The sequence below is a fragment of the Anoplopoma fimbria genome, chromosome 21 (assembly GCF_027596085.1).
Source record: "Anoplopoma fimbria isolate UVic2021 breed Golden Eagle Sablefish chromosome 21, Afim_UVic_2022, whole genome shotgun sequence".
NCBI lineage: Eukaryota > Metazoa > Chordata > Actinopteri > Perciformes > Anoplopomatidae > Anoplopoma > Anoplopoma fimbria.
Genome location: NC_072469.1, coordinates 4,515,380 through 4,531,161, shown reverse-complemented (window position 1 = coordinate 4,531,161; position 15,782 = coordinate 4,515,380). Strand labels below are relative to the sequence as shown.

Here is a 15,782-nt window from a genome sequence, read left to right as displayed (position 1 = left end):
TTGCAGCATTTCTTGTTTCTTTGAACGTTTCATTTCCTCATTATATGCACATTGGAAAGCACCTATGAATTAATACCACAGAGACCACTACTACTACTACTTTATTTTCAGATTACATGAAAACAATTCATATAAAGCATTGTTAACATTTCAATCAGTGGTTTCTGAAGGATTAATTAATGGATTTTGTCACTCTTATTATTATTTATCTGAAGGACAATCATGCTCTATTGTTTTTGGAACTACAGTTCCCATAAGGGTTTGGGAGATGTAAACAGGAAGTGTGATTATGTTGCCATGGAGTCAGTTAGTTTGAGCTATACCAAGTTTGGTTTTAGCTTATATTCGTGTACATTTAGGCAAATTTGCACCATGAAGAGTATGCCGAATTATAAAGATATAAAAATGTTCTAAGAAAGCATAAGTCACGTCGGATGTAACAATGTATGTACCGTGTCGGTGTGTTCAGATTTGGCAACGTTTTTTATACTTTTGTCAGAGCATCATCTGAATGTTTTCTCAGGGTTGTTTGAGGGTTAGAGCCTGACGGTTAGCAAACAGTCTGTGTAGCCTTAGGTCCTGCATATATATAGCACACAGCCTCAATACTGATGACCCAAATCACACACACACACACACACACACACACACACACACACACACACACACACATACACACACACACACACACACACACACACACACACACACACCTACACACACCAAAGACACAGTTTACACTAGAGGCATTTAATCTGGGTCTTTAGAACAATGATGTATTAATATGTGTGTTTTTGTTTGTGTGTGTGTGTGTGTGTGTGTGTGTGTGTGTGTGTGTGTGTGTGTGTGTGTGTGTGTGTGTGTGTGTGTGTGTGTGTGTGTGTGTGTATGTGTGTGCTTCTGTGGTTCATTTCACCACTCTGGAGCAACCAGTGGTGGAAGTGCATTTACTCAAGTACTATACTTAAGTAGTAATTTAAGGTACTCGTACTTTTTATACTTCTACTCAACTACATCTCAGAGAAAATACAAAATATTGTACTTTTTACTCCACTACTATTATTTGATCTTAAATTAAAAAATATAATGCTGTGTTCTAAATTAGACAAACAGTATATACACAAGTACAGCTAATTTATTAATCAATATGACAGAATATTAATTTGCAACTATTTTGTTAATTCATTTTCATGCAAAAACTTATCATGGTGAGGATTTGCTGCTTTTCTTTTTAATCATTCTAAAGAAATTGAATCATTTTGAGGTTTCGCTTGCATCGAGTTCTTTTAATACTTAAAGTACTTTTTCCTGATAATACTTTCATTCTTTTGCCTTTTCAATGCAGGACTTTTACTTGTAACAGAGTCATTTTTACAGTGTAGTATTTGTACTCTTAAGGATCTGAATTCTTCCTCCTCCATTGGCTGGGTACATAAAGTACATGTATGTCATTGAGCCTGAATGTGCATAGTGCTATTATGATAATGACTTTCAGTACTAATAGTGCAGTCATTAGCACCGCATTATCTGCAGCGTGTTCCTTTATCGTTAACACCTTGTTCACACCTGAATAGTCTGTTATGTCACAGTAGGCAGAGGGCCTCATTTATAAACAGTGTAGTGGCACAACAAAAGGCTCTTAGGAAAAAAAAAAACTGTGCACACTTCAGTGGAAACTCTGACTGTGCATACAAACATGTGGGAGACTTTGGGAGTTGATGGTGCCAGTGGCAAAGAGGCATAATAAACCCACTGTGGTTTAATAACCCTCCTCACACTGTTAATTTCGGTCGACAGCAGAAACTGTGCTTTTCTTTGTTTCCAAAGCCTAGTTCGAAATGACAAGTAGTCTGTATAATGTGTGGAAATTGGTGCACTCAGGAGCGAATGGCCTATTTACCTGTTTCTCTAATGCAGCTTCATTCATCAATCCACTCAAGTTGTGTCCTCCTTTTCCTCTGTGGAAGAACATTCCTGTTTAATCTCCACTTTAAGGAAGCCAAACGTCAGCGGCAGTTTTCTCCAGTTTCCCCTGAACGTACCTGCAATGGTTTGGATTGTTGTTGAAGGACAATATTTGAAATTTCATGAGTCATTTTTAAGTAACTGTAGCAGTGAACGCATATAATTGAGGCTGTGCATGTGTGCAGCATTTCCTGGTTTATAGAAGAAGAAAAATGCTTGTAGTTGAGTTTTATGAATGAGGTTGTAGAGGCCCATTCATTGTCATGGAGGTCAACTTTGACAGCAGCATCCATTTATTGAGGCCCCTCCTGTTATGGTTCCACTGGCAGCATCGCAATAAATCCTAAATTTGCTTTAACTTAAGTTCATTGTCTTGACTCGTCAGAGTTAACTACAGGCTGCATTCATGGCTTGATTTGAGAGGTTTTTATCATTTTTTTATGACAACAATTAGTTGATTAGTTGCCTGTTGAGCCACAGAAAATAACTCACTTTTTTGATGGTTTAATCATTAAGTCAGTAATTTTTCTTTGCATAAATGCCACACTTTCTCTGTTTCCAGCTTCTTAAATTTCAGGATTTGCGGCTTTTATCCATTTAATATAATGGTAAACTGAATACATTGATGGCACAGCACAGTTTTGTACTGGTACTACTGGTAAAATTATTCACTTTTAGGTCTTTAATTACCACCTTCCAGTAACTAACAGGTCACAACAAATACAGAATGCCTTGGTAGCCAACACAACGGGAGGATTGCCATTGGTTACAGTTAATTTATGTAAACAAATAGATGAAAACTTAACTGAAATACTTTATACTTTAGACCTTCTTGTTGTTCACCAACCAATCAATAGCAGATGACAAAGTTTGACCGTGAAAACAGTTAGTTGGATTTATTTTTTAAAGATGCCATTTAACAGACAAAAAAAAATGAATTACTTGAAAAAATATCAATAAATTAATTGATAATGAAAAGGATCTATGTATATCTAACAGTAAACTATTTCAAAGGAGAACCACAACATCAAACTCTTCATTTAACATAAAGTAGATAATTCTCCGCAGTACTTACTGAATAACACTTATATTGTATTAAAGATTATAGCAAAAAACAACACAAACAAACAAGTGAAATGACATCTACATTATTTTCTTTCTGTCACTACTCCACGTTACATTTTACTACAAGCGTGTCTGATTTAAAACGCACAACGTTAATTACTCCCCTCATGAATGAGTCTCGAAACCGCCTCCTATAAATGTGTGTGCGTGTGCTTGTGTGCTGACAAAGTATCTGTCTCTCTAACAACGCTCCTGTCCGTCTCCTCCGTACATTATCTAATGCAGCAGAAACATTATGAGACATTCTGCTGTGTTATCTGTTCCTCCCAGGTCTCCCTTTGCTGCAGTGGCAGACTACTCAGTAACCCGAAATAATGTCATTCAGCTCTGCCTGGAGCTCACCACCATTGTACAGCAGGTGTGTGTAACTGTTTGTGTGTGTGTGTGTGTGTTTTGAAGGCTGATAGCTCTTATTCTTCCATGGTTGCCATATCCCCCTAAGAGCGGTGTGTGTGGGCGGGATGCAGCAGCCTCAGACTCTCTGCATCCTCGAAGCGAGACTCGATTCTTTGCTATTTACGTCCTTACATGACTGATATGTGTGTGTGTAAACAAAAGATAAATGTGTCTGTTTGCGTAGGTGTGTGTGTGTGTGTTTTTATTTTTTATCTGCAAGGGTATAGAGTGTGCAGGTGTAGGGTTCAGTAATGTGAGGCCCAGACAGTATACAGAGCAGTAACACAGTGTGTGTGTGTGTGTGTGTGTGTGTGTTTTTTTTTTTTTTTTACGTTTGCAAGACAGGATGTTCTGCTCGCGCCACATTAAATTCTGTTTTTCCCTCAGGACTGTACGGTGTTTGAGACGGAGAACAAAATCCTTCATGTGGTGAGTTCTGCTTCCTCAGCCAGCTGTCGCTCATTTGCTCTGCGTTGATGGTTGGCGTCCTGTTTTTTTTTATTATTTATTAAGATCTCACATTCCCATCCTCATACAATAGTCCACAAACACAGAAACTCCAACTAGACTCCATCTAGTATTTTGAGGAAATGCTTAAGAAATATGTGCTTTCTTGCAGAAAGTTAGATGATTGATATCATGTATAAAGTTGAATCCCAGGAAGGGATTAGTTTAGCTTAGCATGAAGATAGGAAGCAGGGGAAACATCTAGCATGGCTCTTTCCAAAGTTCAAAATTCACCAATAACAGAAATAAATAGTAACTTCCCGCAGACTTGTCATCAATTTGAGTTTGTTAGATTACCAGCGACGACGCTGCGCAGAAAAATAAACTTTTGTTTTTTAAGAAAGTTGCCGCATGTGACCAAAATGTATCGTTTTCACATTTTTTTGTGTACTTATTAAAGAAAACACATTCAAATGTATTTATTTAGAAGTGCTGGTGGTCATATTATTTAACTTTGGAAAGACCCATGCTAGCTGTTTCCCCCCTGCTCTCAGTCCTATGCTAAGCTAGGCTAATCACCTCCTGGCTGGGGTTCCATACTTAATACTGAAATCACACAATATCAGCAGAATGCAAAGAAAAGGAAAACCTCCAGATATTCTGACTTGGGAACAATAACACACAATTTATCATCACATAAGTCAAAAAGTCACAAAATTCAAATTGTCTAAATGAGTTACTTTTGCAGTGCATATCTAGAGCGCTTTGTTAACCAGATAAACAAAGAGTTTCAGAGTGAAATTTAGCTGAATCGACTGTTTTAGTGTTGTTTATATTTGGATGTAACTCCCAGTGATTGTAGCTTTTCACCCATTTTACCAACAGTTTATTGACACTTCCTGACATTATTTTCAATAAGTTGGACACGTCACCGTCAGACTCACAAAAACAACTTGGACGTGACAATGGTTGCTCTAAATTAAGGTTTGAGTGTAATGACTGAGGCATGAGAATGGTATTGAACTTCTTATTGAACTCTTGTCAGGATGGCAAATAAACACATTTCCCAAAATGTTTATTCATCTAACAGATTGGTTCAATCAAATAACAAAAACACCCTTTCCAACTTTCCCATTTGACATGTTCATCACTGAGATTTTAGCCTCCATACCAATAAAATATAATTAAACGACATCTTAAAAAATTCTGTGTTTCTCTGGATCAGTTGTTCCAATACTGGAGGGCAGCTAAAGTTTAATTAACCATTTGCACAGCAGTCGTTTTGACTTGTCAAACACATGTGTTACTAATACAATCGCTAATTGCTGCATTGCTTTGCAGAGCCATTGTTAATGTCATTAGTTCCACCTCTGCTTTTCCTGCTAGTTGAAATGTCTGCTGTGAAAAATGTCTATGACTCTGACTCCTCTGGCAGAGAAACAAGAGTACTCTGTGCTAGAAAGGCTGTCCAGGTTCAGGTTGGGTCACAGATATTCAGCAAAATGTCATGTTAAGAATGTTAAGATTGGAAGAAAATGCAAAGTAGTGAAATCCCAAATATGATGACACTATCATGCTCTAAAGTTCACTGTCAAAATCATGGGAAGCGTAATGTCTGTTTTAAATGTTTCTTTTAAAAAGTTTTGGGGCCATTGCTGTCAGAAAATACGCTGTCAGCTGTTTTTTATTCCAACTGCTTTCCAACAGGGAAATGGTCGGTAAACTGTCGACTGCATGTTGTGTGGATTCTTCTTTCTGCTTTTTCTTATTCGCTGAGGGCACCACACATTAAATGCACCTCCATTATATTGCTGTGGAGGCAGGCGAGTAAAACCAAAACTATCTGCAAAGCTAAAAAAAAATGCTTGTTGAGGAAAGTGAGAAAATATGTTCTCTTTTTTGTAATGTAGGTGAACTGATGGTTTAAAGTGCTACAGGAAGCTCCAGTAATGAACAATAGCATATGTTAATAGTGGCAGCCTTTAATCCTGAGCCATTGTATTTAGATTAGGAGATTTTTATTTTATTTTCTCAGTTAAGCCAAAGAGACAGAAGCTGCTGTTTGATTTAAAAAATAAAATGTGCAGGTTGTTTATATTTTTCTTCTGTTTTCTTTATAAATCGCCGCTGCTGAACCTGTTTTTATAGAAGCTCTGTGTGTTTTCACGTGTCCTCTTACCTTTTCTTCTCCTCTGGTAGTGCAAGACTCTGTCGGAGGTGTGTGAGCACATTGTGTGTGTGTCATCCGACCCGCTGGTTTCTCAGTCAGCCCACCTCGAGCTGGTTCACCTCACCAACATCAAAACCTCTGAAGGCCTGGTAATGACTCTTACTCGTACTTAAAGGAGCCTAACATTAAAACATTCTGTTTCTTTAAAGGTTCAATAGCACTTCCCTTTCTTACACTTTCCTGCTTTTTCTGTAGAAATGTTAAAAATGTGATGACATGCGTAAGAGTGAGGCTGTGTATGTGATTAGTTTTAATCACATCCATATTTAATGCAATTATGGCATAATCTCCACAAAGAAAAAGGGTCGACAACATTTCCTCTTGCAAACATAGAACCAACCGACCAAATTAAACACATTTTATTGTTTTGGACTGAAATTTTAGTGCCTGAAGATGGTGTTATTGCATAAATCTAAGATGTATAACACTGTCAGCTAGAGATTAGCCGGTTCCAATTTGGATCGGGTTCCTGGTTGGCAAAATATCTAGATGTGTTAAGCTCCGCAGCTCACAAATCTCATATCAAAACCTTTTCATATCTCCTCACTTCTTAGCAAAGAGCAATGGGAAACATGTAGGTAGCAGCTTCTCATTTTTAACTCTGGCTGTCGCTGGTTAAAACGACAGACATCACCGACAGTAAATTTCATCAGTCGCAGCTAATTAATGCTAATTCAATAAAGTTTGTCTGTTCATGTGGTCTCTGCAGCTGCTGCATGTCTTCAGCCAAAGATTGTTTCTGACCTCACGTCAATTTAAGAATCTCAAAGTTAAATTTGGTCTCATATCAACATTTTAATCTGATCAACTAGTTGCAGAAGTATTTAGGCACAGCAGGCCTCAGTTGGTAAATTAATGTGTCAGATATGTTTAATTAACATTTCATATATTCAGCTGCTCACCTGATGTGCCGGTTGTAGGTGCAGGATGTGAAAATGAATCATTCTGCCACTAAAAACTGTCGTGTTTCTGGCTTCTCGGCCTACAGACTGTGAAAAGATATATTTGAGTTGTAGCTTAGTTATTTACTATTGTTAAAAGATAAACCTGAAGGATTTAGAAGAGTGCAATACTTTATCTAGAGAGGTAAACAAACGCCTCTTCCTTCCTTCTGTCCTTCAGGGAATGTACATCAAGTCAACCTACGACGGCCTCCATGTGATCACAGGAACCACTGAAGGGGTAAGAGGCGGCTTATGATCACAATTTCACACATCCACATGCTGAACTACAGCCAGGCAGTTAGTTTTATCTGTTATAAAAAAACACTCCACAGACAACAGAACATTGAAGTGGATTTCCCATCATGCCCGGGGCGTGGAATAGTATAGAAAACTATTTTTACTCTGCAAAACGGACGCCATCTGGATCCATAACAGCGTATCAGATTCCATAGTGAAGCCTCTGCAACGCTTTCCCTCTGCAGCGTGTCAAAGTTTGTCGGACAACTCTGCCTGCCCTAGTGTGCAGCGATCAATGAACCCCGATCAATTCATAGTCGTCTGTTTCTCCTCTGTCTCTGTAGTCTCCAGCTGACCGCTGTAAGAAGATCCATGCGGGAGATGAAGTCATCCAAGTCAATCACCAGACTGTGGTGGGTTTATGATTCTAATGTGTCTAAATATATCTGTTTGGGTTTATTCACATGTTCAATAATATATGTTTGTTGAAAAGTGCACTTAAATCTATTTTTATGATGTTATGATATCTTAACTGGTTATGGTTAAATGCTTGTTAAAGGACCATTCCGTATTTTGTATGTTTCTCAATGATCATAATAATATGATTCAAATGTCGCCTGTTTTTCGGATGTAAACAAATCTTTAAGGCTGCTTTAATGAATATTTTTAATATAACAATGGATTAAAAGCCAATGTTTAATGTTAAATGGGTCGCATATAATGATGAATCCAAAGTTATTGGTCACAGTTTTCTGTTTTAGTGTCTTTCAGCTCATTGTTTCTTTTGTTTTGGCCCATAGCGTCTCTGTTTTACTGCTCTCATACTGCAGCAACATTTTCAGGCTGTTTTCAGCTAGATAAAGCTCTGTAAACACTCTGTACACTACCTGCTCAGCACCATACGGCAGACAGACACAGTTAGAGATTAGCTGGTAAACATAGGGGAGCATTTAGCAGATAATCAGCAGGATATTTACCCCAGGAGTTGGTGGAGACCAAAAACAGAGCTAAAAGGAAAGTGAATATTGAACATAAATGTGTTGGGTGGGCTGACAAGTCTGACACATCAGCTTAAAAAGTTATAATATGTTTGTGTTGTTTTCACAGCTTTTTCTTCTGTTGGAAAAGCTTCATATGAACAGTATATTTTAAGAGTACAATTAAGTTGTTACCAAGCGTTCCAATATTTTATGTATCATGATAAACCCCTAGAGATCTTGTTTCCACTGCGTGTTATCCAGGCTTTGCTTTATACGACTTGTCAATCAAATTTGGAGTTCAAGCCAGTAGCAATTATGTGTCTTGGATTTTTGTGGTAGAGCGACCCGTCTGTTTACATCCAAGCTGCAGATTGTTACCCTTACTTTTCCAAGGCGCACATGCACACAGCATTCATGGCAATTAGCGTAATCAGATCCTCCAATCTGCTCTGCACCTCCTCTTGAATTATGATCGGATCTAAGGTCAATCCAGGAAATGCAATTAAGGTAGCGTATCTGCCTTATTTAGAAATAATTTCTATCCACATAGCATAAATAGTCTAAGAGAAAGAGCCGTCAACAACAACAAAAATATGGTCCTGGCAGCCATTTTTATATTTGTGTATCTACAAATGTCCTAAAAATAAAGAATTTTGGCATGATTTTGTGGAAACAGTGGCTAAAAAAAGTAGATGTTTACATAATAAGATGCATTTGTTTTTCAAATTGAGGGCAGGTTACATCACATGAAAGCTCTATAGATAGACTTACCACCTCCACACCCACTTGCTTTCCACAGAAGGCTCAACAAGATCCAATCACGACGTGGAAAGAAGTCAAACTAGAGGCTTGATATAAATATAATGCTGTGATTGTTTTGTTCATTATCCAGATGATAAATGCTTTGACTCTGTCCCCTCCCGTCCTCAGGTGGGCTGGCAGTTACGCAACCTGGTCGGCTCGCTGAGGGCCGATAAAGGCGTCGTGTCCCTGACCCTGAAGAAGCGTCCACAGAGCACGCTCAGCTCCGCCCCTGCTCTGCTGAAGAACATGCGCTGGAAACCCCTGGCTCTGCAGGTGGGACCATCTCTACCTTTAATAGACTTTATTAAAGCGCTGCACCGGCCCACATAAGTCCCCACAGCATTCCCACTTCCCCCGTAGGACTACAGACAAAGTGTGTAAATGGGTCAGGATACTGTGGCTCAACATAGTTTTTGTTTGCTAACTGAAACACACAGGAATGAATGGGACGGGAAAAATTGATGGCCCCCTCCACCCACATTCCCAGTGCGCCCGCAATTATGAAATGTATCTCACTAATTAACACTGGTTATTTACACACTCAGGGAAAAACACAGAGGAAATTAGTTTTTCCCCTTCTTTCCGTCTCAATTTTATTTTGTGGGACCACCAATGACCATTTTTGGCTTTTTACAACTTACATTACAGTCATTTAGCAGACGCTTTTATCCAAAGCGATTTACAGGAAGTGTATTCAACATAGGTATTCAAGAGAACTACTAGTCACCAGAAGTCATAACTTCTTGTCAACCCTGACTATAAGAAAATTCCATTCATACTTCTAATTAGATTTTAATACATTTGAAAGCAAATGTAACACATGCCTGTGAACATGTTTCTTTTGTTCAGTAATGTTCTTGTACCAAACGGATTTCCGTTGGCATTTCCATTTTCATTGTACTCACCAAATGGAAGAAGGAAGCTGGTCTGTAAACTGTGATGGATTTTCACATTTCAATTGATCTAACCCTGGGGTTTAGTTTAAAACCTGACGGTCTGACTGCTGGTGTGTCTTTCCTCATCAGACTTCTTTTTAATGATGTCGCCACAATCTTAGCAATGTTTCTAATTGGCTGCAAACGCTCCAAAGGTTTACCGGCTGAGGTATCCAACTGGCACTGTGGTAAATTAACGGATGAAGTTTGTTATTTGTGTTACAAACACTAGCCTGAAGCAAATGACATGTAGCACAGTCTTGCTGCTCATGGATTACCTTCATCTCGTTGTTCAAGTGTTGTTAGAACTGTATTGACTCCGGCCATCCAAACAAATAATAGAAATATATTGTATAAAAGTGAGTGCCACCACCGTAAGCATGCTGTTGCCCCTTACTGGTCTGCCAAACTGCCCAGATATTACGTAACCAAGAAAATTAAAACCCCCATATTGGCACCAGCAGTTATTATGACCAACTAGTGCAGTGCCCATTGGGCCATTTTCTTGGATTCCACTTTGCTGCTCGCAGTGTTAAAAGATACATACAGAGCGCTCGTCAACCTGCTATAATCAGCCTGCAGACCCTTGGAGCCCCTTCCCCCCCTACTGCATGATCGCTTTTTTATTCAAATTGAATTAACATTGCTATTTGCTGCTCAACCAAATTGCACCAAATCCGACACTGCATGTCGTCGGGTCTCCACCAAAACACCCTCCAAGTGTTAAAAAGATCGGATGAACGGTTCATGGGATATGCAAATGACACACAGATGCAGACAGACAGAGATTCCTGCTTTATAGTAAGATAGTAATCATGTTAAAAAACGACATAAATAAGATCACGTTTTTAAGAATCATCCTCTAAATTAACTAATCCATTTAAGGCATTTAAGATGTAAAAACCTGTTAAATATATAAAGAATAGCTTCATTGTCCTAACCATATCCTGTTTTGCTTTTTGCAGCCAACCAGAAGCCCAGGCAGCAGTTCGGCCACGCCCTCGGGCACGCCCACCAAGAGCTCCGCCATCCAGGACCTTTACATCCCCCCTCCGCCCGCTGAACCATACACACCCAGGTACGCTGTTTTTCCTGAGAAAGTGAAACCGGTGACAGCTTTGACTTTGATAACTGTTTGCCAGTAAATCAGCCTCTGCTGTTGCCATAGAGATGAGACAGGAACCTTGCCGGGAGATGATGCATCCCGTAACCACGGTGGCGTCAGCGTTGCTAAGCGCTCTGAGTCACCTAACTCCTTCCTGGATCAAGAGTCTCTCCGGCGAGAAGAGGAGGAGCCCATGTACTGCACCACACCTACATATGGTACATTCTTGTGATGAGAAATAGAGTTCAATCTCTTTCTGCTGCATCAAAAGCACTTCAAAAAAACAATCACGAGGCTGGGAATCCACCTGCCAGCCCGAGGCAATTATTATAAAGTTTTAGAAAGTGAGGGAGCTGAGCTTTGTACGTTGTAGGGCTGTACCCAATAGTTTAAAGCTTTATTCATAGCATTGCCATTCAAATTCTAATCAACATTTGAATGCTCTGCAGTTTTTTCTTTTGCATTGTCTATTCATTCTGTTTAAAGTCGGTATTTCCTCACAGCTGCAGATAAAGATTAGGCTTCACTAATATAATTAGTATTAAACTATTTGTAGGAGTGGATGCCAGTGGTGGCTGCGTGGGATTGCTTTTGACTCATTTGATCCAAACATTCCCAATAAGTCCAAAAGTCAAAATATATTAAAAGAATAGATGGATAAAACTAATTTCAAAAATTCACAACATGTTTTTATCTAGCAAAATAGTTTGCTTAAATCCATATTTGTTGGTGTTTAGCCTTTAAAACATTTTTTTCCCCTGTTTTTAAGTATGTTGTTTGCTATCTCTCTCTCTCTCTCTCTCTCTCTCTCTCTATATATATATATATATATATATATATATATATCCTGGTAAAATAAAGTTTAAATAATAGAATAAAAATAAAGTTTAAATAATAGAATAAAAAAGTTTCCCTGTGCTCAATAAACTGTTTGCTCTCCCGCTTGCCCAATCCAAAGGGAAGCATGTACTAATGAGTCACATCCGTTTAAAAAAAGTTGATTTAATAAAAAAAGTTGATTTAATAAAAAAAGACAAACTCATTTAATCACTTTATTCAAATTGAGGATTTTGTTCATATTGTGCTTTTTAGGGTGAAGACGTCATCAAATATGACAGCAGTCATCAAGGCTTCATTTGAAATCCTCGATAGAAACACTTTAAATGTAAAAAAAAAAAAAGACATTTGGTGCAGCCCTAATACGCTTATACATTACATAAAATATATAAAAACCTCTCAAGAATCCTTGTTTTCACATATCGGAGTATAAAAAACTCTAGGTGGAGTATTAAGTTTTGTAATCGTGTGCACTTGTAGGCAGGCTGAGGCCCATCTCCATGCCTGTGGAGTGTAACTGGGTGGGCGACTATGAAGATCCAGCCAAGCTTAACAGAGAAAGCCGCAGAGGTGAGTGCCGGCGTGTGGAGTGCATATGTGTGTGTGTGCACCACCCGAAGAGCCTGTTAGATTCAGTTAAATGTTCCCGTCTCTCTGTATTACCAAGACATCAGTGTGTGTGTGTGTGTGGAGATCAATGCGCCTCCATCCCTTTCCTCTAATTGTCCCTGTGATTAGCATCACAGAGGAAACAAAAACGAGAATAAGAGGGGGATGAGAAGGAAAGGTAGACAGTTGGTACAAAGGCAGAGGAAATGAAAGGCGGCTATGAAGGGAGGGAAGAATGAAAGAGAGATATGAGGAGGTGGAGGAGGGAGAAACACTAACAGAAAGAAAAAAAAAGACTGTTCTCCCTGACCTCCACCTGAATCACTCACGCAGTTGCCATGGCGACGCTGACAGCAGCTCTTCTCGGAGTCTCGCTTCCCTCTGGCTGCTGCCTAGCAACCAATGTGAGGACAGGGTGGGAACCGTGGTGAGGAGAGAGAAAGAGGCAGTGAGACCTGAGTTTCCTTCCCCCGGTGGGAGAGCTGGAGAGGAAGTTGGACGAAAAAAATAAATAATAAAAAGATGGAAGAGACTTAGTGAGAGCGAACAAGAATACACAGTTATTCTCAGGCATGCATGGACATGTTCTTCTTCTTCTTGCAGCAGCATGATTGTCGCTGACACTATAGCACATGGTGGGAAATATGGATCCATCAGTCCACCTATGTCTCAAACATTTCTCATTTTCATTCAATACTACATTTTTAAACTCTTCTCAACATTGGTTGTTCAAACAAGTAATGATCTTCTGACGAGCAACATGTTGTTATCTATTCATGTTTATTAACCCCTAAAGAGCAAATGTACAAATACAGGCATTAGCTATAAACTTGCTAGCAGCTATCTTCAGTTTCTGCCTCTTGTGTACTGTATTGGCAGGCATTCAAGTCACAGAGGTATCCATCGGTTTCTCTAAAAGTTTGAGTTTAAACATTTCAGAGTCGTAACTTTTTGTTTTCATTCAGAAGACATCCAAAACGTATTGTGTGTAACTTTGAGGCCTGACAACATGTTCAGTAAAACATATGGAAACATTTCCAAAGAACAATTTTCAAAACTATTTGAAAACGTGCAATGTTTGCTTGCTAGCGGTCTTGTTCTTCACACCCTTCGATGGCACATTGCTAATTTTTTTTGGCCATAACCACCATCAACTGTCAACAAGTGGAGTAGCATGGAGGTGCAGAGAATGCTCATATAAATCTTCTTTTGTAGCATTGGCATGCATGGTTTCTTGGGGTAATGACTAATTACCTTTTTGTTGTTCAGATAGAAACAAAAGACAGACTTTTACTACTGAATTCTGTATTAAACAACAATCAACCAAAATCAAACTTAGAAAAGACATGGTGCACTTTCCAGTTCAGATTTGATCACATCCACTGTGTTCTCAAAATTTAAAAATAACTGATTAGCTGTATAATGAAGCTTTGATTAAAAGGTCAAAATCGTGTTTATTTTTCCGTCTAAAACACTACTGGCTTCATTTAAATCCATCTCTGAGTGTGTGACATTTTGGCACTGTGTTTTCTTAATATATTTAGTCACTAATTAACCCACTGAGGCAGCACTGATGAAGAACATAGAACAGAATATAAAAACCGAAGATCAATACCACAAGATACTGTAGACAAAAGAATAAACCTTTTTTGGGCATGTTAGCGACGACTAAAAATTCTGATGCACCTTGTAAGTGAAGTTGATATATTTGACATTTGCTAATCGTGTGCTGATTTGATTGGATGATTTCCCAGAGGCGTCACTGATGCGATACGTAGGACTGGCCGGCGTGGATGAGAGGACCGGCTCTGAAGACTACTCCTCCCACACGACTCGTCCGGGCAAACGGACCAATGACACGGCCAAGCGTGCCAAGAGGCGGAGCCACCACAGCCAAAGCCCCTCCCACTACGTCCTCCAGACAAATATGAGGGATTCTCCACCTAAAGACCCCGCCTCCATTTATCATGTGAGTCTCTTGTATTGCCATTCTCATTAAATAAGTTTTATTTCAATCAGCAGAGCTAAGGACTTTTTGTTGTTTCTCTTCTGAGTCTTGGCAATAACTGTATTTTCCAAAATATCAAACTATTCCTTTAAAAGAACGTCAACAGCACAACGATTGGCTTGAAGCAACAAAGATATTGCCAAAATTTGATGAAAGAAAGACTACTACCAGCACTGGAATGGTGAAAAAATACAAATCCTTCTCCATTAAGTTGCAGATCGCATCTTCCAGATTGCATTATGTAGTTACATAATGTGGATCAAACAAGGTTATGAAACTCCTCTGACATCCCCCTCAGTTGCCTCCTCATATTAAAAACAAGTTAAATGAGATAACACTCCTCTCTGATTGGTTTTGATGCAGCCACGACTCAAACATTTGAGCTTTTACCCCGGTTGAAAAAAGTCAGAGCGAATGCTGACTCGTTATTAGCCGCCCTGTCACTTTCATGACATCCGTCCGCCCTGCATGTCCGTCCGTCTGAGCTCGGCGCTCCCACTTCCAGACAGTCCGTTTGGGCGGCGTCGACCTTATACGTCTTGACAGCATCTCATTGGAAATGAAATGTGTTTCCACGTGTGTGTGTGTGTGTGACTGTGAGTGTGTGTTTACAGTGTGCATGGATGCCGCGATGGCAGATGGCGTGTCAGTGGGTGTGGGCGGGCCCATGTCATCTGTCTTGCTGAGCGTTTGGCTGTGAGTGGCCGAGCTCCATCGACATGCGTAATGTTGTGACATCAGAGCTGATCTGCTGCCCCATCTGACCTGTCGGCAGAGGTCACAACTCAAATATGCTGGCCAGTCAAAACACCTTCTTCATGAAGTCCAAACTCATTCAAATCTGAACACACAGACATTGAACATGTATATTCTTATATTCAGTGTGACTTACACCTTCCAAGCATTTCATTATCTTCGATGTCTGTCACGATTCCCTTAACCTGCTTAGAAAACAAGCAAAAAGACGCTCACTATAACTCCAAAACTTGCCTGCCAATCATCACGTTTTTAAGTTTTCTTCAGTATAAAAGTACTCCAGTGATACTTGTCTGTACATCCATGGGTACATTGCAAACAAGAGCTGCTAATGGCTAATTCGGCATACTTTTTGACATTAATGGTGCCGGTTAACCAAAATGTGACAACAAATAGGCTTAAAA

At 39.3% G+C, this 15,782-nt stretch overlaps 1 protein-coding gene across 1 annotated transcript in view; it reads left to right on the top strand.

Moving 5' to 3' along the window:
* cnksr2a (connector enhancer of kinase suppressor of Ras 2a) overlaps positions 1-15,782 on the top strand; it is a 45,609-nt gene that overhangs the window by 16,597 nt on the left and 13,230 nt on the right. Inside the window, exons 4-13 of the mRNA XM_054623373.1 lie at positions 3,361-3,448; positions 3,874-3,915; positions 6,133-6,252; positions 7,286-7,345; positions 7,689-7,757; positions 9,255-9,401; positions 11,029-11,141; positions 11,232-11,386; positions 12,486-12,575; positions 14,369-14,583. Coding sequence (XP_054479348.1) covers positions 3,361-3,448; positions 3,874-3,915; positions 6,133-6,252; positions 7,286-7,345; positions 7,689-7,757; positions 9,255-9,401; positions 11,029-11,141; positions 11,232-11,386; positions 12,486-12,575; positions 14,369-14,583 — 1,099 coding nt within the window. The remainder of the gene's footprint in view (positions 1-3,360; positions 3,449-3,873; positions 3,916-6,132; positions 6,253-7,285; positions 7,346-7,688; positions 7,758-9,254; positions 9,402-11,028; positions 11,142-11,231; positions 11,387-12,485; positions 12,576-14,368; positions 14,584-15,782) is intronic.